Below are 27,970 nucleotides of genomic sequence, written 5' to 3'. Positions count from 1 at the left end.
TTATCCTTTGTTGAGCAACTTATTGAAATACATCGCATTGGCCAAGGCCATAGAAGGGAGTGTACACTGCTGCACGTGCATTTTGTGTGAGACCAGCACAAGTTGTCACTCTTGTATAAGCCCTATAAACATAATATACTTCTTTCCAACATTACTGGGGCAAATGGTCATCATCAGTTGGAAATACAGGGAACCGATGTTTGCTTGGTATGTTGATGAACTTTTTTTTAAGGTTTCGCGAGACCTGACTTCATAATAATTGTCAATGGTTAAGTACAGCAGGGATATAGTCAATCTAGTTGAACAGACACATTGTTTTTTGAAAGACCCTCAAAAATCCATAACATAGTTGTAGGAGACAAATATCAGAAATGAATTACAATAAAGGCAGAAGTGGGCTGTGCTGGTTCAGACTGGTTTGGGTGAACCGGTAGTTCTGACCAGTGGCTGGGCCCGCCCACCTGCCCTGACCACTATCCCATCCTATATAATCACCATTTTTTTGATGCCATGTGCTAACATTTTTGGTTGTGGGCGAACTGGTTGTTACAGTATGTGATGGCCACCTTTGAATAAAGGGTATGCATCAGTAGTGAAATTCAAATTGTTTTACTACCCGTTCTGTGGGCGTGGCTTGGTGGGCGTGGCAGGGGAAGGATACTGCAAAATCTCCATTCCCACCCCACCCCAGGGGAAGGATACTGCAAAATCTCCACTCCCGCCACACTCTGAGGCCAGCCAGAAGTGGTATTTGCAGGTTCTCGAACTACTCAAAATTTCCACTACTGGTTCTCCAGAAACTGTTAGAACCTGCTGAATTTCACCCCTGGTGTGTTTTGACACACATACTATAAAGGAACAGGAAATTCAACTTACCTTGGCTTCCATAGCCTGTGTCAATACCCGAACCATCCCAGGATTCCATAGCACTATCCACACTAGGGATTGTGGTGGAATACACCTCGGAGAGCTTGCTAGTTTTCTGAGAATCAGTCAAATCATCCTCTAGGTCACTAACTTCTGTCATACTCCCAGATTTTTGAGGAAAAGTTCCTGGAATCCAAAGAAAGATGGAGGCACAAATGTTAATGATACTCCACAATTTGTTTGGTGTCTTTTATACTGTATGCTATTATGACAACAAACTAATATGCATAGGTTTCACAGGATGTGGGCCAGAGGTGGGTTCCTACCAGTTCGCACCTATTCGGTAGAACCGGTTCATCAAATCTACCAAACCGGTTAGAAGAGATTCCACCAGTGAACCCGGAAAGCAGGCCACACCTACAGAAGAGATTCCAAAATTTTTTGAAACCCACCACTGGTCCTTGGATATGATTATTCTACACTATCATGCTCATATTTATAAAACTCAGTGCCTCTGTGAAAGGTAAGGATGACTACTGCGTTTGTGGTGCAATCAGAACATTGCGTATGTTGAAATTGTTTTAACGCAAACCAAAGATGCCTTTTAAAAAACAAGTTTACATCATATTCTTATGCATGCCAGTGCTGTGTGTGAGGTAATTTAAGGTGGTTCTGACAAGTGTCATCGGCATCTTCATATCCGGTCACATAGGCGGCAAGCCACTCCCATCCGGTCACATGGGCGGCAAGCCACTCCCACAAAGGAGGCCATATCCACAGAGTAGGTTCGAACAATTTTTGAAACCCACTACTGATGTGGACCTAACACTACATCTCACAGATGACAGAAGATGTTTCAGTATTGCAGTAAGATCAAGGAGCTTTTCCTTTTTTCTTAACTTTTTTGGCATCAACCTGTGTGCCATAATTGTTAAGAAATGTACAAGCAGCACTTGAAGTGAAGTGTTAATACCACTTTATAATGCCTTGGTAGGGCCACGCTTGGAATATTGCATCCAGTTTTGGTCACCACGATGTAGAAAAGATGTGGAAATTCTAGAAAGAGTGCAGAGAAGAGCAACAAAGATGATTAGGGCATTGGAGGCTAAAACATATGAGGAACGGTTGCAGAAACTGGGTATGTCTAGTTTGATGAAAAGAAGGACTAGGGGTGGCATGATAGCAGTGTTCCAATATCTCAGGGGCTGCCACAAAGAAGAGGGAGTCAAACTATTCTCCAAGGCACCTGAGGGAAGGACAAGAAGCAATGGGTGGAAACTAATCAAGGAGAGAAGCAACTTAGAACTGAGAAGAAATTTCCCGACAGTTAGAACAATTAATCAGTGGAACAACTTGCATCCAGAAGTTGTAAAAACTCCAATACTGGAAGTTTTTAAGAAGAGATTGGGTAACAATTTGTCTGAAGTGGTGTAAAGTTTCATGCCTAAGCAGGGAGCTGGACTAGAAGACCTCTAAGGTCCCTTCCAACACTGTTATTCTAAATTCACTTTTCTAGAGTTAAAAAATTGCAGATGTCTGCTGCCAATATGACTATAAGAACATTTACTTACAATTGAGTGAAATCAACTAGAAACTTATTTCTAAGTAAATGATTTTTGCATTTGATGATGGCATTTCTGGACATTTAAGCTAACATCATCTGGACAATTTGTTTTCAACCTTAGAATTTTTTCTAGGCAAAAAGACAAATATAAATTTGTTATGGGGATGGATGAAGTTGCTTATGGTAACTCTACTGTAATGGCACTGAAAATTCCAATTTGGGATACTTCTGTAGTTGCACAAGAACACCTGACTATGTGCTATCTGAGAGTTTTTAAACGGTGAATGGAATTCAATAACTTCAGCAAGACTTTGTGTTGTCCACTTAATGGCTTCAAATGGAGTTCTGGAGAGCTCTCCACCAATGCTCTAGAGCAGTGGTTCCCAAACTTTTTCAGTCCACCCCCCCCCCTTGGTGCTACAAACTGATCCTCAGTGCCCCCCACCCAGTGGTGGAATTCAAATTTTTTTACTACTGGTTCTGTGGGTGTGGCTTTGTGGACATGGTTGGGGGGGTCATGTGACTGGGCGGTTTGCACGACGGAAGGAAGAACAGTAAAATTCAAATCTGTAACAATTAATTGCACCTTTATTCAAAATCCAATTTAAAAACCTTTGTAGTTAATGTTAATTCAACAAAATTGTTGAACATGATCCAGTGATACCAGGTTTTCAAAGTCTGATAGTCATTTATCAAGAACCTTAGTAACTAGTAACTTAGTAAACTCAGTAAAATTTAGTAACTACTTCACTGTTCAGTAAATTCTTAATGTGATGGATGGGCTTGATGAAGTGATACAAGAAAAAAAATCTTTTCAAAGGAAATGGCAATCAGCTATTTCTCAAACTGTAGGCAGAACCGAAGCAGCTGGGGGGTGCTGCAGGCTTGACATGTGGAGGGACGAGGTGGGTGGGTGGGTGGGTGGGTGGGTGGGAGAGAAACAGAGGCTCTAACGGCGGGATGGGCGGCGCTGGCAAGGGCTGCTGCTCCAGCGCAGACCGGTAGAGAAAGAGAGGCAGCCCGTCCTCTGCCTCCTCTTCCAAAGAGACTCAGCAGCCCTCCAGGACCCTCCTCTCTCTCTTTCTCTCTCTCTCCCTCTCTCCTGGGCTTAGGAACCCACCTCTCCGCTCTCCCACTTCCGGGCTGCAAAGCAGACGGGAAGCTGATACGCTCGGGCTTTGGTGCCTCAACTCGCTGAAGGAAGTTCGGCTCCTACGGTGACCCTGGATCACTTTTTTCAATCCAGTTTTTAAAAAAATAAATAAATCAGGGAGGAGGGGCACAAAACGGAATAGCCAGGCAAAGCCCTTCCTTTGTGGGTAAGGATTTCAAGAGGAGCTCCCAAGCGGGGAAAAAGAGCCTTGGGAAAGAAACCAGTTGGCTTCTCTGCTTTGCTTTTAAATGCACCCATAGCAGGGGTGGGTTTCAACCGGTTCGCGGCGGTCCCTGCGATCCAGTTGGTCACCGAACCCGGAAGTAAGTAACTTCCGGGAACGGCGAAGGCCCCCCCCCCCGTGCCCGCGCGCGCCCGCGCCCGCTCCTTACCCGGTTTTGCCGAATTCTGCGCTTCCACGCATGCGCAGGACGCATACAGCGCCTGCGCGATCCTCCAGGAGCAGCTGGAGCATCGCACAGATGCTAGTACGCATGTGTGCGCTGTGCGCATGCACGCGCACAGCGCGCGCATGCGCAAGGATGCTGCCGGCCTCGTTCCAACCGAACCGGTTGGAACGGGGCAAGAAACCCACCCCTGACCCATAGGTTTGTGTTTCTCTGTTTTCTTCCCTATCGCTGGTATGAGGCGCTCGCTGGAGGCTGGATGGCCTTTCTGGGGCTTGCTATTTACACACAACACACTATATCTCCTTCTATGGCCCTGTCATTCCAAGTAGAGTCTTGCACCCTGCGGCACCTCCAGCACTCCTCTGCCACCTTCCTTGCCTCTTACTACCCCCTGCTGCCAGCCCCTTGCCTCTTAGCACCCCCCTAAGTCATCCCACTGCCCCCAGGGGGCAGTACCGCCCACTTTGGGAACCACTGCTCTAGAGATACAGTGTTTTAGATCTGCTGCCTATTAAGAGCTGATACAAAGAACAGAAACACATGCTTAATAAATATTTCTTTTCTTTTCTCATTTTTTTCTATTCCTTCCTTATCTATTCACTATTTTACTTTCTTGCTTTCTTTTGGGAAATTTGTATTGTTGCCTTAAAAAAATCTCATTTATAAAAACTATAAGGAGGGAGGGAGAGAGGAAGAACACGTGCATATCCCAGTTTGGTGTAGTTGTTAAGGGAGATTGTGAGTTCTAGTCATGTCTTAGGCACAAAAATAGCTGGGTGACCTTGGGCCAGTCAGTTTCTCTCAGCACTAGAAAGAATGCAATGGTGAACCCCTTGCCAACTACCACAGCATTATGAATTCAGAAGAAAGAAACTCTCTATAGAGCTGACATGCGATATTTGAGCATCAGATTTGACAGGGAAGGGAAGCATTCCTGACCTGCTGTCAAGTTGCCATAAACAAGGTGATGGAGAACTGAGCCTTGCAGCTGCAGCCAGGGGAAGCACATTTCAGTCAAAACAAAAGCATATTCCAGCCATCTCTATTTCAAGGCCATCTCCATGGATACTCGGAGTGGCCAGAGGGAGGGACTCTAGAAATTGCTTCATTGGGGAATGTGACTGATGACACATCTTGGCAGGAGGGGGAAACAGGGTCAGAGCTGGGGCATGAATCAAGTGAGGTCAGAGTTGGCTGAAGCTCCTAATAAATAACTGGATTTCTTTTGAAGCTTGGCTCGAGGCTCATGATTTAATTGGGGCATTGGTCGGAATCCTGACAACCTAATCCTGCCTTTTCCACAACTCAGTTCTCAGCAACTTTTATAATGCTGGATCAAAGTTAAAGTAACTTGGCTGAGATGGGCGGCTATAGAAATGGAATAAACAAATAAATTAAAGACAAGAAAACTTGTGTGAGAGGAAAACATTGAATTAAACTTTCTTTTAAAGGAAGCGTAAAGTTCATAGAAAGTGTAAAGTGTGAAATTCAGAGAAAAAAAATACTTTTCTCTGCATCCTTAAGAGACAGGCTTACAGGTAGTCCTCAATGTATGACCAAAGTTGAGCCCACAATTTTTGTGGCTAAGTGAGACATTGGTTAAATGAATTTCTCCCCATTTTACAACCTCTCTTGCCACAATTGTTAAGTGAATCACTGCACTTCTTAAATTAGCAACCTGGTTGTTAAATGAATCTGAATTCCCCATTGACTTTTTCTATCCAAAGGTCACAAAAGGTGATCACATGACCCTGAGAGACTGCAAGCATCATAAATATGAGCCAGTTGCCAAGCATCTGAATCCTGATTACATGCCCATGGCGATGGTTTAATGGTTTTCAGTGTGAAAAACGGCCATGAGTTACTTTTTTTCAGTGATGTTGTAACTTTGAATGGTCACTAAACAAACTGTTATAAGTTGAGGACTACCTGTAATTCAGAGTAATATGGATTTAAATTAATTAATTTAAAAAAATTACAGACTTACTTTCGGTTTGCTTTTTGATCTTTAGCGTCACTGTCTCTCCAGCCATTTGGAGTAGATGAATGGCTTCGCTTAGAGGCTTCCCTTTAAGGCTGACATTATTAATAGCTAATATCCGGTCTCCTACGTGGATAGCTCCAGTTCTAAGGAAAAAGTAAAGGAAACTTCAGCTGTGATGCATGGCAGCAATTTCATTTAAAAATCCATCCCTCTACCGTGAATTATGAGACAGAAAATACTATGGAGATCCGAAGGAAAATATGAAAATAAAATCCATAATGATGTATAGATTTCCAGCCATTCATCATTCATTGTTCCTGTGTTTTATACTGGGAAGAGAAATTCTACTGTGTACGTATTCTTACAATTCACATTAATAAAATAATAACCAGGGAATAATCCAGCAATTTCATATCAGAAATGAAATTGGTCACAATCTTAACCTGGAAATTATAATTTTGCCATATTTTAAGAAAGAGCCTAGAATTGGATGAAATGTCAAGATCTTGTAATAGTTTGGCCATTTTTATTATTTTTAAAATGACTTCAAACTTAGTTTTAGGGTGCTTGGGATGGGGCTAAAGGCTACTGCAACTGTAGAAGGTAAATAGGATTGCCTTGATGGAGATAAGCAAGATCCATTCTCTAGGCCAGTGATGGTGAGCCTTTTCAATACCGAATGCCAAAAAGGGAGTGTGCATGCTTGTCTGGGATGTGACCTGGAAGAGGAGTTGCCCAGGGGGTATGTGTGTGCTGTAAAATGCACTTCCGGTTTCCAGAGGGCGCACGCGTGCCAAATAGCTAAACTTCCGGTTACTGGCACATGGCACGTCAGGTGGCCGGCACACATACTCATGCTGGAAAATGGAAGACCAGCTCTTTCAGTTTCCGGCACTGCCGCATGCACAAAGGCCAGTTGATCATTGTGCACACATGCGCGCCAGAGACATGACATGGCTCGTGTGCCACTTCTGGCATGCGTGCCATAGGTTCGACATCACGGGTCTAGACAATTGAAGACAGGGACCTATCTGAAGTTTGCAACATTCAGATCATATTCAGAAACGACTCAGGAAATCACCACCCTATTTCACAGGAGTATAAGGGGAGGAGGTCCACTACAATCAGACTTGCAGGATTCTGTTATTATAGCTAAAATCAATGACATACAATTATGATTGTATGTGGATTTCATATTCTACTGGGGCTGACCATGACCTTGGAGAAGCCATCCAGAAACCATTAAGACAACAACAGGTGCAGAAGTACTGTAGGTGTAGAGCCCAGAGAGGCAAAACAATACTCTAAAGGACTTTGACCGGTTCCCTCTGATTCCTGTGAAATTAAAGGGAGGGAAAACACAAGTAGGCTTGTAAACAACTGATATGATAGACCTTTATCAATAGAGTGTTCTAGTTTTCCTCTGGAGTCAGTTTTTTTGATTTGGCCATGTTTCTCAACCTGAGGGGTGGGAGTTGAAGACCACCCCTCTTAAATAGAGCCGAGGTGGTGCAGTGGTTCGGGTGCAGTACTGCAGGCCACTTCAGCTGACTGTTATCTGCAGTTCAGCAGTTCTAATCTCACCGGCTCAAGGTTGACTCAGCCTTCCGAGGTGGGTAAAATGAGGACCCAGACTGTGGGGGCGATATGCTGACTCTGTAAACCGCTTAGAGAGGGCTGAAAGCCCTATGAAGCGGTATACAAGTCTAACTGCTATTGCTATTGCTAAAGTTGCTCTCTTAAAGTTGCTCAGATTGAGAAACACTTCTCTATAGAATAGGGTGGACAACGACTAACTCTTACAATATAGATTCCACTCTTCAGTGGTGGGATTCAAACAATTTAGCAACTTGTTCTCTGCCCTAATGACCAGGTGGGTAGGCGTGGCTTGGAGGTCATGTGACTGTGCAGGCGTGGCCAACTCAACGTCACTCAAGTTGATGGGCACTTCGCCTTAACTGTTACAATGTAATGGAGGTTAACCAGAGAGGCAGTTTCTGTAAGGACGGCAATAGAAATTAGGCTAGAAACAACACCAGAATGTTTCCTTCCTGCCTTCCTTACAGGATTAGCCCTGTAAAGTGGGGAAAAAAACAAAATGAGATTTCTTCCAACAACCAATTCTCTGAGATGCTTAGAAAGTTAACAACCGGTTCTCCCAATAGGTGCGAACTGGCTGAATCCCACCATTGTACTCACTTCTGGACAGCTTCTACTGGATAGCAGCAAGCGGGGAAAAATATTCCCTTCCACTTGCCTTTAGATGTACTTTCAGGCAGAAATGGAAAAAGAATAGTAAAATAATAATGGTTTTTAGGTATATTGCATCAATTCCCCACCACAATGATTTTTCCTCCTATATTTATGAAACAGACAGGACTTTAGCTATATATGCTGGCCTAAGACTGTAATAAAATTGCTTTATTGGCTGAAGTCTTTCCTCCTGCATTGTCTTTTATGGCTAATGATTTTTACTGAAACCATGTACAAACAAAAGAACCCCATTTGGTTTTCTGCTACAGAAAACAAAAGCTTTGTACCCTGACATGCAATTAATATTCCAAATCCTGTCTGTGGACAGATCCGTATTATATTCCAGCAGTTAAAAGGTTTGGAATGGATTTTTGAGAGAGACGAGAGTTAGTACAATATGGTACTGTATATTAATTTCATAACTAACCAATAGAGGTCACTGTGGCTCAATCAAATAGCAAAAAAGAGATATTCAATAGAGCAGTGTGAATTCAAAAAGCTTTTATTTTACTCTTGCTGGGTGGTGGACTTAAAGTGAAAAGCTCAAGTAGTCACAAGACTTTGAAGGGAAATTAAAATTTGGATGACTTTTATACTACTTTCTTGGCCCCAATGCCAAAGAAATCCAGGCTATAGAATGACGTAAGCAGGGGGAGTGGGGCCCGTGGGAATATTGCAACAACTGCATTGTTAATAGGCCACCATAAGATGGCACTGTTGGCTCAGAAAGATAACAGAAGCAACTGAAGAATCATCAGGTCCTTAAAAGTCAAAAAGGCAAGGTAGAGATTCAGCCTTTATAAACCATGAACAATGATCAGTCTTTATTAGCATGGTAGCATCCTAGGGATTCTGGCTAAGTCCCTTGACTGAATTTCAGGACTAAAAAAGTGCCTCAGAATAAGTTCTCCCTACATGAGAATACAAGTCATGGGCAGGTGTGCAAGTGCATGAAGTACACATTTGTATAAGTGGCGGGTGCACATGTGAAACTATCTCCCCCCCCCCCCGGCACCGCTGCTGGTCCATAGAGCTGGAAAGGTTGGGGACTGCTGCTCTAGTGTATCTTGTCTGTCTGTCTGTCTGTCTGTCTGTCTGTCTGTCTGTCTGTCTGTCTGTCTGTCTGTCTGTCTGTCTGTCTGTCTATCTATCTATCTATCTATCTATCTATCTATCTATCTATCTATCTATCTATCATCTACCTCTCTCTCTCTGTTTTTCTGTCTCTCTATATCAAGGGCATCAAACTCAAGGCCTGTGGGTCGGATCTGGCCTACAGGGTGCTTAGATCTGGTGTGCAGGGCTGCACTGGAAACAGTGAAGGGCTGGCCCGCGATGCCTCTGCTATCAAAAACTGAGCTCGAGAGCCCCCCCCTCCAGCTCCATTTTCGCTGTCAAGAGGGTTGCAGGAGAAGGTAACAACAGGTAATCCAAGCCAATTTAGGAACAATATATTTGAATGTTAAAAAAAACCACCAGCAGCAGTATTTTCTTCTTTGGTAAAATATCTCATGTGGGTTTGAATCGTAATCTGACTTTTAATCATTGTTATGGTATGTTTAGGATTACAAAGTATATGTTAAATTAATCTTTGGACACTGTGGTTATTTTTCATCTCCTTTGTCTCTTTTTCCAGCCTTTCAATCTGTCAGGATACAAAGGATTTTTTTTTTTAGGGAAAAGCAGCAAACAAGAAAGGTAAACCAATGAAACTTTTCAAATAGGGTGTCTTAAATTGACTTCCCTGGTGCACATATCTTCATAAAACTAGCAGATGTCCATAACATTATCAACACAGTACGGACGCCTGTGCTATCGAGGAGGCTGAAGGGTCAGAAAAACCTATCAAATGGTCTTGTTTTGCAGATCATTCAATGGAAGGTGAGCAGGAGGGAACCAACCTAAAAATAAGGAGAAATTTCCTGACAGTTAGGAACAATGAACGGCTTGTCTTTAGAAGTTGTTGGTGCTCCATCACTGCAGGCTTTTAAGAAGAGATTGGACAACCATTTCTCTGGAATTGTATAGGGTCTCCTACTTCAGGAAGGAGGGAGAGTTAGACTAGAAAGACCTCCAAGGTCCCTTCCAACTCTGTTATTCTGTTAAGATTCCTTCTTTGGAAGCTGATGCCTGCAGTGACACTCCAGGCCTCTGACTCTAAGGTTGCCAATTGCAACTCACCTTTCTGCCAGCCCTCGTTTTGTCAAGCCTGAAATGACAATGGGATCAAAAGGTTCTTCCGTGCCTGAAATAGTGATTCCCAGGGGCCCACCATATCTCTTCAATTCCACTGTGTAGATGATAGCCCCGGTGGTTTCTTGCTCATCTGTTAAAAGGAACAAAGAAGCGGAATAATCACCTATGAAGGCAAATAAAGGCTGAATAATGATGACAGAAGTCATAGAAAGGCCAAGCTCTGAAGAAGTTCCAGTCAATCAGAAAGAAAAACTTGCAGCCCTCTGAATCTTTTTGAAAGGGTCTGTTTGTATATAGGAAGGGTGTGAATATGCAAGCGTATTAATTAACAATATTGATTCACAATCTGTCAACCTCATTAGTCTTCGAAAGGATTTTTTTTCCCCGTCAACAGACTAAATTCAGAGTTTTTGTACCAGAGTTATCCTCATCCTTCCTGATCTTCAATTTGACAAGTTCTTCACACTGTTTTAAAATCTGCACTGCGTCTTCCATTGAGCAATTGTCAAGTCGGATATTATCAATAGCTAACAGCTTGTCTCCGGGCTCCAAGGTGCCAGTCCTGCATACAAAGAGAAAACAAATCTTTTAGAAAACATTCTAAATAGTGTTAACATTTGTTCCTCTCAAGTGCTAACAGTGTTGATGATATGATGAAATAAGTGTTGGGCAAACAAAATCGTCTATTTTTTTTAGTAGCTGTCTTTCAATATTGGGGGGGGGGAATTGCTTTAGAAAATGTTTTTTTTTTTAAAAAAGAGAATCTCAGAAGAATTAGCCTAGTCTCCTTGCACTAAATTTAACTACAGAGAGGCCAATAGGTATAGATATAATTATATTGTCTTCCATATGAAGACGAATATACGTGTCCGAGGAGAATGTTGTAGGATCCGATCCGGGTTGTTTACTGGGATCAGAGGTTTTGTCTTCCGAGCTTTAGGACTTGTGCTGGAGCCCATCTTCAGGGAAATTCTCTCTAGCTCAGGGATCTCCAACCTTGGCAAATTTAAGACTTGTGGACTTCAATTCCCAGAGTTCTGGGAGTTTAAGTCCACAGGTCTCAGAGTTGACAAGGTTGGAGACCCCTGTTCTAGCTAGTCCGAAAGTTTGGAAGACAAAACCTGTAGTCCTGGTGACCGACCCAGATTGGATCCTGCTATATTGTCTTCTATTGCACAAACATTTTTTCCGGATTTAACAGATGAACAGAATTGGAAGGGACCTTGTAGGTCATCTAGTTCAAACAGGAGACCCTACACCATTTCTGACAAACGGCAGTCCAATCTCTTCCTTGAAAGCCTCCAGTGATGAAGCTCCCACAACTTCTGAAGGCAAAGTTGTTCCATTGGTTGACTGTTCTCAATTCTCTTGAGAATTCTCATTTCTCTTGCCTCTTCATGCTTCAGATGAGATTCCAAAACAAGACATTAATGCATGTCTCTTTCTTTTAGGGTTATTCGGATTGGGAAGGGCAGGCAACCAAAAGGCTTTAGACCCAGTCTTTCTCAATCCCAGCAACTTTCAGATGGCTGGACTTCAACTCCCACAATTCCTCATCCAGCAATACTGAAACACTGCTTTAGAATGAGGCAAAGTGAAAGTGAAACACCAACCCCATCACTTTGGAGCATCTTCAACAAGAAAGGAAACGCAAACATTATGAAGAGGAATTTAAAAGAAATTCCCAGACACCTTGAGATAGAAAAAGAGATGCTTCTTTCTAAAGGGAAGAACATTTCAAAGGTAGATTTTGGTATAGTATTAGTCTGAACAAGTACTGTATGTGCCAGCTTCCTATGTATTAATTGGGTTCAATCGCATATTAGAATCCAGAATACCTATGAAAGATGGTTGAGGTCACAGAGAGGTATTACAGATATTATGAACAAATTCATTACTATTGTCTATTAAGATTCAGAAATAAAAAAGCAGGTAATTCACTCACCTATGTGCTACACTCCCCTTCTTGATATCAGAGATAATTAAAGGCTCACCAGACTTTCTGCTTGCTGTTTAGGAAGAGATACATGCAGACACTCAATCCAGGCATTTAGAGTCCATGATAATCTTCAGAATTATCTATTACCAGCCTTCCACAACCAGGCATTCCTGCAGAATTCCCAGTCGTTATGGCCATTAGAGCACACCAGGTTGCAGAAGACTATATAATCCAATCATTATATAAAGTAGGAAGCAACACAATAAATTTCCCTTTTTCAATTTCCCTTTAATAAAAACATCTAAGCCCAAGCTACTAATGTTTAATAAAATTCACAAAGCAAAGATATTTGTTTTGCTTTCGAGAACTGCTATCAAGGATATATTTTAGCATCTTTTCTTCCCATGAAAGAGAGAGTAAACTTTGGTTGCAGCATATTAGTGTGGCAAATTATGGTTGAAGAAATGGATCTGAATGATAACCAAGAAAAAATATGACAAAGGTCTTTAAAAAAAAAAGCCAAATATTCAGCCCTATATATAGAGCATGCCTATGTAGAATTCACTTATGTTGTGACAGATGGATAAAATGAGGCAATAAATATTTTGAAGGAGGCACATCATATCCATCAGAAGTTTATGAGTGAGGTTGGCACAATGCTTTGCTTTGTGGAAGCATCACAAAAGTTGAAAGAGGAAACATGTTAGGGCTAAAAAAGAAAGAAAGATCGGAATAACAGAACAGCAGAGTTGGAAGGGACCTTGGAGTCCAAGCCACTGCTCAAGCAAGAAATCCTACACCATTTCAGGCAAATGATTGACCAATCTCTTCTTTAAAACTCCCAGTGTTGGAGCATTTAAAACTTCTGGAGGCAAGTTTTTCCACTGATTAATTGTTCTAACTGTCAGGAAATTTCTCCTTACTTCTAGGTTGCTTCTCTCCTTGATTAGTTTCCACCCATTGCTTCTTGTCCTGCCTTAAGGTGCTTTGGAGAATAGGTTGAACTTTGTGGCAGCCCCTTAGATATTGGAACCCTTAATCCTTATTTTCATTAAATTAGACATACCCTTTTAATGCAGTTAATGCAGTCAAGGACTGTGTTGATTCCAGATCATTCTGGAGAAGGTCTATCTATATAACTGTTAAGAGTCAATACTGATTTGATGGCAAATAATCAATCAATCTGTTTAAAACACATCTCATATCAATCATATTGCATTTACTTTTTAAATACATAGCACTTTAGTTTCCTAACCTGGAATCAATGCTATTAAATGGCAAAAATCTTAATTCCTACTCTGGGAGCTAAAAAGCAAGGTGGTAACTAAAGCTAAACCTGTCTTTCACTAAAATGTAACATAAAAATAAATTGGAGATTGTTAAAGTTTAGAGATATTATATGAAATAGTATATTCAAGATTTTAAACACTTAATTTCATGCATTTTTTTAAAAAAATGACCATTAATATGAAAGCATGACAAATCTGAATTCTGAACGAATATGTCTGAAACCAATGCTCACCAGAAATTAGTGCTTCATTTCTAGCACAGTTAGAAATGAAGTTTTAAATTTACAGCAGACCTTCCAATTCCTGAAATATAATTAGCTGCATTTCCTTTTAAGGACTCCATTTCTAAAACTATTTATAGAATATGCTACTCACAGCTGTGGAATATTTGGATATCTTCCTCTTATTTGTCCACAGGGAGTCCAACAAGGGGAGAAAGCCAAGTTAAGAGAAGGGGTTTTATTTTTAATCATTACTTCTCAGAGATGTAAGTAACAGTTCTAGGTGGGTGACTTAGATTTGCTTCAATAAAAAGATTCATGCTGTGGAAACAACATGATTGTCATTGTCTCTTGCAACTTGTCCCCAGTACTGTCTGAAGCACTTGATGGCTTAGTACACAATAAATGTTACAATACACACATACACAGCCAAACAACCTGGAAGATGTTTGGTGTATTCCGAGGGGTTTCCAAACAGATTAACCACCCGGAAAAGCAAAGCAAACCTATGAAGATTAGCACAAAATTGGTGATGTGGTTTGAGAAAGTATTGTTGAACCTTGGTAGCAAAGTACAACAAACCATAGTAGCCCTTAGCACATTGAATTATAGATTCAAGATTGGAAGAAGATAGATGCAAGGTGTTAGTTTCCAGACTAATGAAGGTCCTAGAGACTATGATGTAAACAGCCAATTGCAAATGGTTTATGGAGATTCTTAGTCAACCAGGTCATGGTTGTCCCAAAGGTGTTTTTTCAAAAGGCAATTGGACTTCCTTTGTTTTTGCTTGGAGATGTCTTTTCATCCAAGTTCTGAGGAAGTTCTTGGATGAGAAGTGAAATGTCTTCAAGCAAAAACAAAAAAAAAAGTCTAGTTGCCTTTTGAAGAAGCACCTTTGGGACAGTCACCTGCAAACTTCCCCATTATCAGTAAAGAGATTTGCAACCTTGCCAAATCATATGAAAGCTATTAGGAAGAAAAACCAAAATTCTTTGCCCTAATATCTATAAGGTTATAATGGACCTAAATGGAACACAATTCAATTGCTGAAATACTTGTAACTCCTTGCAATCTCCACAAATCTCGCTAAAGCGAGTTCTGCAAGAAACTTTGAAAGAAAACCAATCATCTGTGGTTTTAATCAGCTGTCAAAATTCTTGACAAATGCAGTCTAAGACTAGAGATTCGGTTTGATGGCAAACCAGTATGAGTTGATGGATTTTGAGATTCAATTTTTTTTTAAAAGTCCAAGATCTGGGGGATGGAGGTGGGGAGCATGGATTCTTTGGCCAAGATGTAGCAAAATGATCATTGTTGTTTCTGATCATGGTTTCTGGTGAACTATGAGGATTGACTTAGTACATAACAGGATAGCAGTCTGGACCTCTCTCATTACTGTCATTGGAATAACTCAATTATGCCAGGGTTGTGGTTGGACAGCCAAAAAACTATTGACAAGCTAGTCAGAAGTAGCAATGGAACCAGGCTGATACAATGAGATGTAATGCCAAAGATAACTGACCTTCAGTGAAACATGCAGATACAGAGAAAATTGTATTTATTGCCTTGTTGCTACCTCACCTCAATTTAGGACATTGAATAGTGCCTGAATACTCTAGCCTGGCACAGTGGTGGGTTCCTACTGGTTTGGACCGGTTCGGCTGAACATGGTAGTGGTTTGGCAGCCATGGTCGCTGGAACCATCAGCGGCCCAGGCCTGCCACGCCCCCGAACTGGTTCCCTGGTTGGCGCCATCAGCGCCACCATCTTGTTTTTCAGTTCTGTGCATGTGCAGAACAATTTCAATTGCACTGCGCATGCACTCACAGTGTGCATCAAGCGCATGCACAAAGCGTGCACACGAGCGAACTGGCAGTAGTGCCGGCCAGAACCCAGTCCTGCCTGGCACCCGTTCTCTCACTGTGGAGAGTCAGCTTGGGGTAGCAGTCATGGTTCTGCCAATTAATCCTTGGAAGATTCAGGTTTATATTCACCCTCAGCTAATTCACTGGATGATTCTGGGCCAGTCACTCCCTTTCGCAGCCCAACCAATTTTATAGGATTATTGTGGTGAAAAGTTGGAAGAGGGAATGCTTTGACCATACTTTTAAGAACTGACTTGAGCTTCTAATTCTGTTGGCTGGACCCAGCCCAAAGTGTAACATTTCTTTAGTATAGGAGACCGCAAATGTGTGGTTCATGGTTGGCCGTTCTAAAGAAGGTGAATGTGAAAAAAGAAAAGAAACCCCAAGGAAATTAAAATATTGCCATTCCAAAACAACTGCCTTAGGCAAAGAATTAAAAGAAACATTAAACTCTTTGACTGGCTATTCATGATAGTGTCAGAAAGTCTCACCACAACTCAACCCCTCTAAAAATGCTCCTATTTTGAAAGGGAAGCCCCAGCATAGGATATTGTTTATAATAACCTCAGAAGCTGTAGAAACATCATTAAATTTGCAAAGAGCTTTGACATGACGCAGAGTGCTCAAAAGCGACATGATTTGTTTTGGTTTATTGAAGCAAGTCCACACTTCAGTTTATAAATCTGAATCCCTGATCTTTGGCTAGGTTTGCTACTACTGTTGGGGGACTAAAATACCCAGAAAGATCCGGGTTGTGAAAGACTGAAATAAGTATGAAATCAAAACTTTATTACAGCTTTTGGACCAGAAAGTGCAACAACAAAATACTTGCAAATATTAACAAAACATTTAAGATTGCAATAAAATTACAAAACTATAAGAGGTGGCATTCAGCAGGTTCTGACCAGTTCTGGAGAACTGGTAGCAGAAACTTTTGAGTAGTTCGGAGAACCAGTAAATACAACCTCTGACTGGCGCCTCCCCCATCTATTCTCTGCCTCCCGAGTCCCAGCTGATCGGGAGGGGATGGAGATTTTGCAGTAACCTTCCCCTGCCATGCCCACCAAGCCATGCCTACAGAACCGGTAGTAAAAAATTTGGAATCCCACCACTGAAAGTATATATATATTGTTATTATTGTGACTGTAGTTTTTTTTTTTTAAAGCAGTGGTGATCTCCAAAATTTGTGCTAAACTTTACCTTTAGTAGGATGGATACAACAAACAAAATCAGACAATCTGTAAAGTTACATCAGAATCCTGGGCAGAGAGAAACAATGAGAAATAGGTATTGTGCTCTCTACCAGGATAGTTCTTTTAAAATGGGATAAATATTTATCTTCCTAGATTCTTTATAGAGAGAGCAACAAAGGAGCATATTGCCTAGGGATTTCACAAAGCCATTTCCCCATGGGCATAAGCACTTCAGAGGATGGTACATCCAACTTGGCCGAGGTGAAAGCTTCAAAAAAAATTCTTCAAAACTGAAGAGAGATAAGATGATAAGAGATAACATGACCATTTGAGAAGAATCCATACACTGTATGATATTAGGCTTAAACTCATTTGCAAATCAACATCCAAGAGGTGTTGTATAAGATGATTCCAGGTATTTTCAAGTCCCAATAGACTGAAAGTCCTAAGGACTAGAGTTTTGCCATTAGCCTTTGTTAGCCAGGTTGATTTAATACATTCTCCTGAAACCAGGAGAGACAAATCCCACAGGAGAAAAATCAATTTCAACCAGAAATGAAAAATGATAAAGCCAGGCTCTGGTACAGAAACCAAACCTGTCTCTAATCATAAAACAACATTCTTGATGCCACTTGGAGCTGTGTGCTCTTATAAACTTGGACTAGGTAGTTTCCAGGATATTAAATTTTGTAAAAATGCAAATTGGAACACTATAAAGAAGCCAAGAGATTACTCTAGCAAGGAAAACCTTTCAAGCTGCAGGAATAAAAATGTGCCCCCTTTGAATGGAAGAATCTTAAGACAGCTGTGGAGCTACATTGGGCCATACTTTCCCAATAAGAAAAATGTGTGTTCTGAGATAAGAAACTGGAACTGCACCCCAGGATATTTATAAGTATGTACCTGCTCTGTTGAGGTCCCATTAATTTGCCATTTATGTAACCTGCTGTTGTGTCATGCAAACACCAGCTCTTCGCCTTTTTCATATAATTTACTGCTAGTTGTTCTTTTAGATAAGGAAGCCAATGCTTTCAATGCCCTTCTCATTCCCACCTGGGAGACCAACAAAATTACATTGTGGGTATTGTACTACTACATTATAGTACTACATTTATTACTTCATATAACCAGGGTGAAATTGATCTGCTAATAATGGATAGGGATGCTTAGAAGGTAAGAGAGCCTAAATTATGGAACTGAGGTACAAATTGAAAAGCAAGGGGGCTAGAATACCTCTTACACTTCTTTCGATGAAAACAAATTCAGAAAGGTGCTCCCCAGGGATGGGATTCAAAAATGTTTACTACTGGTTCTGTGGGCGTGGCTTGGTGGGCATGTTGTGGCTTGGTGGGCATGGCAGGGGAAGGATACTGTAAAATTTCCATTCCCACCCCATCCCCAAAATTTTCATCTACCGGTTGTCCAGAACTGGTCAGGCCCTGCTGAACACCACTTCTGGAGCCCCCCAAATGGAACATCTGACTCACAATCAAATGTTGGAATACAGAATTTGTAGATGAAAAAGCCATCTTTTATCCACTGAGGTTTCCTGAAGTTTTGCCATAGCATCTCCCATGGAATAAATGTATTTTGGCAAACATCAGTTCCCCTTTCTTACTGCTTCATAAAAAGTGAATCAAATATGGAGAAGAAAAGGTGGGTCTGCTCAGAACTGTCACTGATATTTAATGTAATATACCCTAAGAGATGGGAAATTAGTTTTCATCTACTCCTGTCTGGGTACTGCCACAGGCAGACAGTTCAAAAATGACTAGGTTGAAATGCGAGGGAGGGAGAGAGGGAGGGAGAGAGGGAGAGGGAGGGAGGGAGGGAGGAAGAGAGGGAGAGAGAGAGAGAGAGAGAGAGAGAGAGAAAGAAAGAGAGATGTGGAAACAAGAACTCATGAAAAATGTGACATACCTAATCCACGTAATGATTATCATTATTGTAAATGATTATATTTATCAGTGACTTGATGTACTTTCAGCATTTTTTTAGAAAATGAATTGCTGCACAAAGAAGATGGAAACAGCAGATCATCCAATTGCTTTTCTTCATAAAAGATCCCTATTTATGCTCACTTTAAAGAATGGTTCTCCAATTAACATAGTTATAAATCAGAAATCCAGACTGTGCTGATACTTATTCTGTTAGAATACATATGATTGCCAGATAGGATAACATGTCTACAATCTCCTGTGAACAAAATAGTGTGTGTGTATGCACGCACATGTGCACACACACATGGACACACACGGACACACACACGGACAACTCACTATCATGGTAAATGAAGAATCTGGATCATCCATAGATGCACTGTGAATTACTGTTTTCAAATAGGCTTACTGATATTTAATTTAGATCTAAAGTATAGGCCTAGAACACTATTGTGCATTTTGATAATTAAAGAGTTTTCAGATCAGGCTTCAACAAAACTGGTAATAATTTAATTTACTTGAAAAGGATCACATATAATTAGGAAGATTTACAAAAACAAGCTTATCATTTAAAATGTAGAAAACATTTTTGCAAGGAAAGGTTGGGGAAAAAATAATCTGGCATGGTACTGATAATTTTGCAGCATTCCTCTCAAGATGCAGAAACAAAGCAGCACATTCTCCTAAATTGGAGGGGGGAAAGGTTTGCTCAGCAGTCAATTAGCTTTCAATTAACCCTAATAGATCTGATTAGCCGAATTAAATTCTCATTGGCAAGCTGTTGGCTTTGCTGTTCACTCAGGTTTACTTCCATATGTCTTGGATTGGTTTGAAGCCATCAAGTCATTTTATAGCAAGGTTGATATCGGACAATTTGTGCTTGAGATATATTGTAGATCTTCATTTTACCCAATCTATGTCAATTTCAATGGATAGCAATAACCCGAAAAGGTGATATCCATATTTCCAATAAACTAAATATTAAAGCAAAGTGCTTTAAAAGCTAACCTTTTTCTCTAAGGGCCATAAAGCTGAATCTCTCAACTTTTATCAGAAGAAGTGTGTATTTTAAGAATAAATGGAAATATTGTAGCTTTTTAGTATTACTTACTTCACAATCCACTGAAGTCAGGGATCATGCTAGTTACATACACTTAACAGAATAACAGTATTTGTTGGGACCTTGGAGATCTTGTAGTCCAACCCCCTGCTCAACCATTCTGGACAAATGGCTATCCAATCTCTTCTTAAAAGTCTCCAGTGACAGAGTATCTGTAACTTCTGGAGGTGAGCCATTCTATGAATTAATTGTTCTCACTGACTGGAAATTTCTCCTTAATTCTAGGCTGCTTCTCTCCTTGATTAGTTTTGCCTTCAGTGCCTTGGAGAATAGGTTAATTCCTCTTCTTAATGGTAGCCCCTCAAATATTGTAACATTGCTATCACATCATCTCTAGTCCTTCTTTTCACTAGATTAGACATACCCAATTCCTGTAACATTCTTCATATGTTTTAGCCTCCAGTCCTCTAATCATCTTTATTGCTCTTTTCTCCACTCTTTCTAGAGTCTCAACATCTTGTTTATATTGTGGCAACCAAAACTGGATGCAATATGTCAGGTGTGATCTTACTGAAATGATAATTAAATAAACAGAGTACAAAATAGTAATAAAACTATGTTAAACATACAGCCAACAAAATAAAACAAAACAAATATACTAATAAATTTACAAAGCAGAACTGTAATTTGAGGAACATACACATAACAGCAGCTAACAAATTACAAGTTCTCCCTCTTGATTTTCTTCTCCTAGACCAGGCTAAGTCCAAAAATGCCGGGGAATTTCTAGAGTCCTAGCACTCTGACAAATCAGCCATCAATAGACATTAATGACATTACTGCCGGTTCACAACCCATGCACAATGTATGTGCATGCACTCTTCAATGTAAATTGTTCTGCATGCATGCAAGCGCAGCCACCAAAATCCAAATTGGTGGCGGCCAAGCAGCAGTGAAGGAATTGGTTCAGGGATGTGGCAGGCCTGAGTCACTGCTGGTTCTGCGATCCAGTCCTGAACTCAACTACCGGTTCAGCCATACTGGGCCGAACCAGCATCAACCTACCTCTGATCTGTAGACTAGGCAAAAGAAACAATCAACCTGTCCAAAAGAGAACAAAAAGACTCCAGCACCTCTCCACTAGTAATCAGCACCCAGATGAGCATAGATTAAGTCCAAGGATAACTTCAGACCAACTTCAAGTGAACACTATCCCAGTGAAGAAACTGCCAAAGAGCCATCAGTAAACAGCCCAAGCAAAGAATCTCTAAGACCACCCACAGACAAGCAAGTCACCAGAATATAAACTGACAGCAAACAGCACTTCTTACTAGCACTGATGATGTTACCTAGTTAAGGTAATGAAACATCTGCAAGAAAACAAGCAAGTTCAGAGAGCACCAAGGATCCCTCTTGTCAATCCTGAGCTACAAATATTCTCCTTTATTGTTTCTGTCTGAGTTTGTTGCAGAAAAATCCAACCCAGAAAGCAAGCAGAGATAACTGGTTCAGCTGGATTCATTAAGTTCTTTATATATATATAATAACAGATGAATAAATGTACAATACCAACAGGTGGTTCTTCCAAGTAAACACAAGGCAGGAGAGTTACAGGCAAACCCAAGCAGTTAGTTTCATTTCAGCAGTTAAGCCCAGAGTGCTTAAGTTTCTGTTTCAATTTTCTGCACAGACTCAGATCTGTTTTAAGCTCCCATTGGCTGACTTAGTTGCTATGCCTGTTCATTGGCTGACCTTGTTCCCATGTCTCTCCCAGTCATGAATATTTTAACAGTTTCTTCTTCTCTGTATGATATATTATATTTGCAAGATATACTTAGAATTTGTTGCTCACAGCAAGCAGGAGGCACAGAGAAATCTTGTGCCAAACTACAGCTGGCTTGTTTTGCCTACCAAAGGGAATCAAACACCACCCACGGTGTTTTAGGACATAAGCTTATATTCCAAGTACCAGCCTAAATTTAAGATGTCTTATTTTGTAGCTTGGATTTAATTACTTTGGAGAGTCTAGAGCAGTCTTTCTCAACCTTGGCAACTTGAAGATGTCTGGACTTCAACTCCCAGAATTCCCCAGCCAGCATTCGCTGGCTGGGGAATTCTGAGAGTTGAAGTCCAGACATTTTCAAGTTGCCAAGGTTGAGAAACACTGGTCTAGAGCAAAATCAACAGCTTTCCTTTATATTTTCTTCCATTAGTAAAAAAATAAATAAATAGTGCTACAGGAATAGAAAGATTGGACCTCAAAGATTCTCAAAGAATTTATTGCAGAAATCCTTCAAAATGTAACACCTAATTCCTTGTTTTACTTTATGTAGGTTAAGGATGGATTATTATATGGTAATGGAAAGATTAAATGAGTTTGTAAATAATCTTATCGATGGCATAGATTTTTATATTAAGAAAAAAAACTAAATCTATTTTTCAAAAAGATTTTTAAAATGTTTTTCCACGTAAACAGAATACTATATGTAAAAAGCATTAGGCTTAGGCAGTTGTTGATTTTAAAAAAGTCTGATGTTACAGGTCTAGAAATTAATATATTCTTGAAGAGAAAAAAAATGGAGAATACATCAAATTGGCTTTTGAATATATACTACAAATATTATATATATATTTCTCTTCAAAATTTCTTTAAATCCTATCATTCCTTCTTATCTTGACAAAATGAGTGAAGAAAGTCTCAATGACCAATAAATTCGCCTTTCTACCAGGCATTTCTTTTTTTATTGCTGCCTAGAAAGTTCTCCCCTTTTCACACATTATACTAACAAAGCTCACAAGGTTTTCAATGTCATAATTCAACCTACTGGACACTCAGTATCAACCATAATATTTAACCTCCCAAGGGTTCAAGAGACTCCTATCAGAAGAAAGATTTCAGCTACTCTAATGAAATGTGGGAGTGACCTTAGAGTTGCAGTCAGGCTAATGGTCAAATATGAGGAAACAGTAGATTGCAGAATGAATGGCAATGGGAGAGAAATGTATTTGCAAGATTCACCCTCACACAATAAAGTAGAATTAGTTCATAAGTGTGTGCTTTAATGGGGGGATTCAAACCTTTTAATACCAGTTCTCTGGGCATGGATTGGTGGTCGTGATGTAGCTTGGTGGGTGGTGGCAGGGGAAGGATACTGTAAAATCCCCATTCCCTCCCGATCAGCTGGGACTCAGGAGGCAGAGAATAGATGGGGGCAGGGCCAGTCAGAGGTGGTATTTACCTGTTCTCTGAACTACTCAAAATTTCCGCTACCGGTTCTCCAGAACTGGTCAGAACCTGCTGAATACCACCTCTGGTGTGCTTCCTCTCTGGACTACCTTTTAAGGCTGACATCGATCTTGTAAGTCTCCTCCATCACTTTTACAGCCCAAGAAACTAGGGAGAGTCTCTTCCGGGACATTTGCTATGTCCACATTCCTCCTGCAAGCTAAGCTATCTCTTATCTGGCTGTTCCCCTGGTTGCAACTCTTCCCTCTGCCTCCCAAGCTCATTCCCATATTCCATTATAGCTACCGAAATCACCTCTAGCCCCAAACAAGAGGCAAGATGGCTGATGCTCTTATTTAATATCCTGCCTCAAAGAGAGGCTTTCACAGTCTGCAGGAAGACAGACAGTTTCTGATTCATGACATGATAGATGATATTTCTCTACACGCATGCCCAGTTTTTATTAAAATGTATAATGACTTAGATGGGGGAGATTTCCCCCTGAAGAGGTTTGAGCATATAATTCACACGCATCATTGACATAGCCAGTCATAAAACATCTTCCACCACTGATTGAAACATGAAGGCATTGGGGAAATGTGTGTACTGAAACCAAGTTTAATACAACTATGATCACATTTCAAAAAAGAAAAATAATCAGACTGGAAAAGGACAATATTAAATCCCCTCCCCCCCCCAAATTGAAGATCTGAGGAAAAATAGGCAAAGGAAAAAATACATTTAAGGTTCAAATTAGAAAAGAACAGCAGCCTGCATATAAATCAATTACTGCTCAAGAAGGTCTGTTTACTCGAAAGTAAATGTTGTCAATGAAAATATGTTTAGAAGCTACTAAGGCTTTTAAACCAAGCTGCATCCATTTGTTAAAAAAAAATATCCTCAACATGCATTCACTTTTGAGTGGTTCAAATTCTAAATGCAACCAGTTTCATTTGAAAACCTCCCAAGACACTCTGAGAAGGATCAGAGATTTTTGATTAATAGTCCAGTTTAGTGAGAGAAAATCCATTTTGTTTTGCTATTGCTCAACTCTTGAGATTAGGAATTCATGCTTATCATCAGCCAGGAAAGCTGAAAGGCCCAGCTGACTTTCCTGCCCCTGAAATATACTATGTCCTATGGAAATCTGACATTATTACATGAAATCTTTGTCACATTCAAAGAAAATATTTGCATTCCCTTGACCCAGTGATAAATTCAGATACTTTTAATACATATTATATTACAAGGGTGAAAGCCCTTGATGACTATTGGAGAAAATTATAACTTTCAATTATACCTCTCCCAAGCAGACCTTGAACAAGCTACTGCAACAAAGCTCTCATTAAACTGTTTTAATCTATTCATAGCTTTTTAACCCTCAATCAGCTTCTTTGATTCTCAGTTAAACATATGTATTATTGGGATAGAGGTTCTTTAGTAATAATTGAGTCTATGTTTCCAAATGTGGTACATCATTTTGTAGCGCCGTTGTATATTTTAACAGAAGTTGTCATCTTTCAGATTCCAATCCTTCTATAATCCAGTACCATTATTCATTAAGAAGAGGGAAGCTTCAGTGATATTTGGGGGAATGTCAGCATGTGCAGAAACACCAATAAAAGTGTACATGAAAATTCTCATATGCATGGAAATCAGAGGTGGGTTTCTGATCGTTCGCCCTGGATCAGGCGAACAGGTAGTGGCAGTGATGGGAGGCTCTGCCCACCTGCTCAGATGTTTCTGCACATGTGCAGAAGCATCAAGCGCGTGAGCAAGTGCACATGTACATGAGCGAACCAGTAGGAAAATCAATTGAAACCCACCATTGATGGAAATAGTCTACTGATACTTGAAGTTAGAATACTCATGGGAAAAGCACAGAATATTCCTTCGGATAGCACAGCTGAGCAATTGAACAGGAACATTACTCTAAAGCATAATGTTTGCTTTATAATCCATTCAATTACACATTCCTCAGAATGTGTGAGTTAGGAAATAAAAAGTGACTCAGATAGGAGTTTCTACTTGGGTTCAGAGCTGTATTTTAGCAGAAACTCCTTTCCATCCTTCCAATGCTGCGAGGCTGGGAGTACACAATAATGCAATGATATTTCACTAATTTTAGAGAGCACCTAGTACTGTAATGGTGAACCTATGGCACACATGTCAAAAGTGGCACGCAGAGCCATCTCTCCGGGCATGCCAATCATTGCCTGTTGCTCTTCTGGGGTCTGGTGTGCTGGCCAGCTGCTCTTTGCACATGCATGCATGCCAGGAACCAGAAGACCAGGTGACTGGCATGCATGCACATGCCGGAAACCGGAAGCTCAGCTTCCTGGCATGTGCATATGGGGAACTGTCCTTCCGGTTTCTGGCACTCCCACACATATGCACCAGGGAACTGCTCTTTTGGTTTCCCGAGCTCCGCCGCCCGCATGTGCATGCTCCCATTTCAGCACTCAGTGCTAAAAAGGTCAGCCAACACTCTGACCTAGTACTTCCTAAAATTTGTCTGAAATAGTATGCATATCAAAACAATGCAGTTGATATGGTGTAGTGATTATGGTGTATGCGCTTCAAGGTGCTAGTTGTTACCTACAAAGCCCTTCATGGTATTGGATCTGGGTACTTGAGAGACCGCCTACTGCCAATTACCTCCACTAGGCCAATAAGATCCCATAGATTAGGCCTCCTCCGAATTCCATCAGCCGATCAATGTCGACTGGCAACTACCCGGAGGAGAGCCTTCTCGGTGGCTGCTCCGACCCTATGGAATGAACTCCCCATGGAGATTCGTACCCTCACCACCCTCCAGACCTTCCGCGTAGCCCTTAAAACCTGGCTGTCCCGACAGGCCTGGGACTAAAGACTTCAACCCCACCCGAATAGTATGACTGTTGTGCTTTTTTAACGATGTATTGTCTTCATGTGTATAACTTGTTTTGTCCTTCCCTCCCCCTGAATTGTGAGCCGCCCTGAGTCCCCTCAGGGAAAAGGGCGGCATACAAATAAAGTTAAATCCAAAAATCCAAATCCAATGATTAAAGTGTTATTAATGATTAAAGTGTCGAACTAGGACCAAGATATCTAGATTCAAATTTTGCCTCTATTTGGAAAGGTCACAGGTGACTTTGGGCCAGTTACACTTCCTCAGTTGAATCTATCCTACAAGATTGTTATGGGGAACATTGGAAGAAGATGTGCAATACATGAACCCTTGGGACTCCTAGCGAGAGGCCAAATATAAATCTAACATTAAAAAAAAGCTATTATCATTTTAGAAATGAGCACCACTGAAACTGATCTGAAACTCTTTCTTAACAGTTCTTGTGGACACAATTTAGAAAATCTTGGCAGCGGAGATTTTATAGCACCAACCAAACATTGTAAAGCCAATATACAGCTTGTCTTCATTACTGCTATATCAGCATGTTAATGTTTGGATGATATTAGAAGACATTACCAATCACTAGGAGGGAACTGACTCTACACTTGGTGAGCAAATGCGCCTTGAAAAAAATTAATGCAGGAAATCATCTTCACAACATTCTCTTGTAGAAAAGAAAATGGCAAATGCAGCTTGTAATTTAGAAATACTTACAACTGATAGTGATCCCAAGTTCCACACCCCTTTTCTTAGGTAGTTTCACATGGAAGGTACCACTGCTTGGAATGACAGATTCTGTGGAACAAAAAGACCAATTAAAAGGGCAAGATCAAACCAGAGGGTCACGGAGTTGGTTGCTTTGTCTATCTGTACTAAAGTACCATGTACCATCTCTACCTGTACTAAAATTTCCAATATGTGAAGATAAGTGCAAAGTTTAGTATAGTGTATAAAGTGTAGCACAAAGTTTACTTTGGCATTGGAAAAAGTATTTGATGAAAGACCACTGACATGAGTCACTTCTCAGTTTTCAGTGGCTTTCCTATAGGCACACCTTTGTATTCATACTAGAATTTACTGTTACTGGAATCAAAACCTGCAAAACAATTGGGCCAGATCATGTTGGATTCCAGAACATTGTTAGATAGAAGAGGTTTGGGCAGAATTAATGGGAAGATCATAATGAATGAAGCTGCCTTACATTTTCTGTAATATTTTCTAATAGCTCAAAAGAAGTTGTGTCTTAATGAATATTTCCTTACTGTATTTAGTCTAGTACAGTCAGATCAATATTACTGTGTTTTCCTGAAAATAAGACATGTTCTTATTTTCTTTTGACCCCTGAAATATGCGCTTGGCTTTATTTTCAGGGAGGTACTGTAACACACTCTACATGGGGCTGCCCTTGAAGAGTGTCCGAAGACTTCAGTTAGTCCAGAACGCAGCCGCGCGAGCGATCGTGGGTGCACCTAGGTACACCCACATTACAGCTATCCTCCGCGAGCTGCACTGGCTACTCATTGGTCTCCGGACGCGCCTCAAGGTGCTAGTCATTACTTATAAAGCCTTACATGGCATCGGACCTGGGTACCTGAGAGACCGCCTCCTGCCAATTACCTCCCAAAGACTGATCCAATCACACAGACTAGGCCTTCTCCAGATTCCATCTGCCAGCCAATGTCGGCTGGCGACCCCCCGGGGGAGAGCTTTCTCTGTTGCAGCTCCGGCCCTCTGGAACGAGCTCCCCGTGGAGATCTGGACCCTTACGACCCTCCAGGCCTTCCGTAAAGCCACTAAGTCCTGGCTGCTCCGGTAGGCCAGGGGCTGTTGAAGTATCCAGCCCCACGGTAATCTATGAATGTTGTTGTATTTTAAATTTGCTGTTTGTCTTATTTATTCCCTTTCCCCTTTTTATTGTAA

General features: G+C 40.8%; 1 protein-coding gene across 5 annotated transcripts in view; it reads right to left on the bottom strand.

Annotated features, from left to right (window-relative positions):
• GRIP2 (glutamate receptor interacting protein 2) overlaps window positions 1-27,970 on the bottom strand; it is a 273,157-nt gene that overhangs the window by 31,039 nt on the left and 214,148 nt on the right. For all 5 annotated transcript variants that reach the window (XM_087708944.1, XM_087708945.1, XM_087708946.1 and 2 more), the window contains exons 14-19: window positions 26,765-26,845; window positions 12,373-12,436; window positions 10,844-10,989; window positions 10,413-10,557; window positions 5,982-6,121; window positions 877-1,053 (exon numbers count right to left, since the gene is read on the bottom strand). In XM_087708944.1, the coding sequence (XP_087565070.1) occupies window positions 877-1,053; window positions 5,982-6,121; window positions 10,413-10,557; window positions 10,844-10,989; window positions 12,373-12,436; window positions 26,765-26,845 (753 nt within the window). The remainder of the gene's footprint in view (window positions 1-876; window positions 1,054-5,981; window positions 6,122-10,412; window positions 10,558-10,843; window positions 10,990-12,372; window positions 12,437-26,764; window positions 26,846-27,970) is intronic.

This window comes from Thamnophis sirtalis, unplaced genomic scaffold (assembly GCF_051295495.1).
Source record: "Thamnophis sirtalis isolate CommonGarterSnake01/CBP01778 unplaced genomic scaffold, rThaSir2_p1.2 scaffold_3, whole genome shotgun sequence".
Taxonomy (NCBI): domain Eukaryota; kingdom Metazoa; phylum Chordata; class Lepidosauria; order Squamata; family Natricidae; genus Thamnophis; species Thamnophis sirtalis.
Note: the sequence above shows the minus strand (reverse complement) of the source record. Positions and strands in the feature narration are given on the sequence as shown.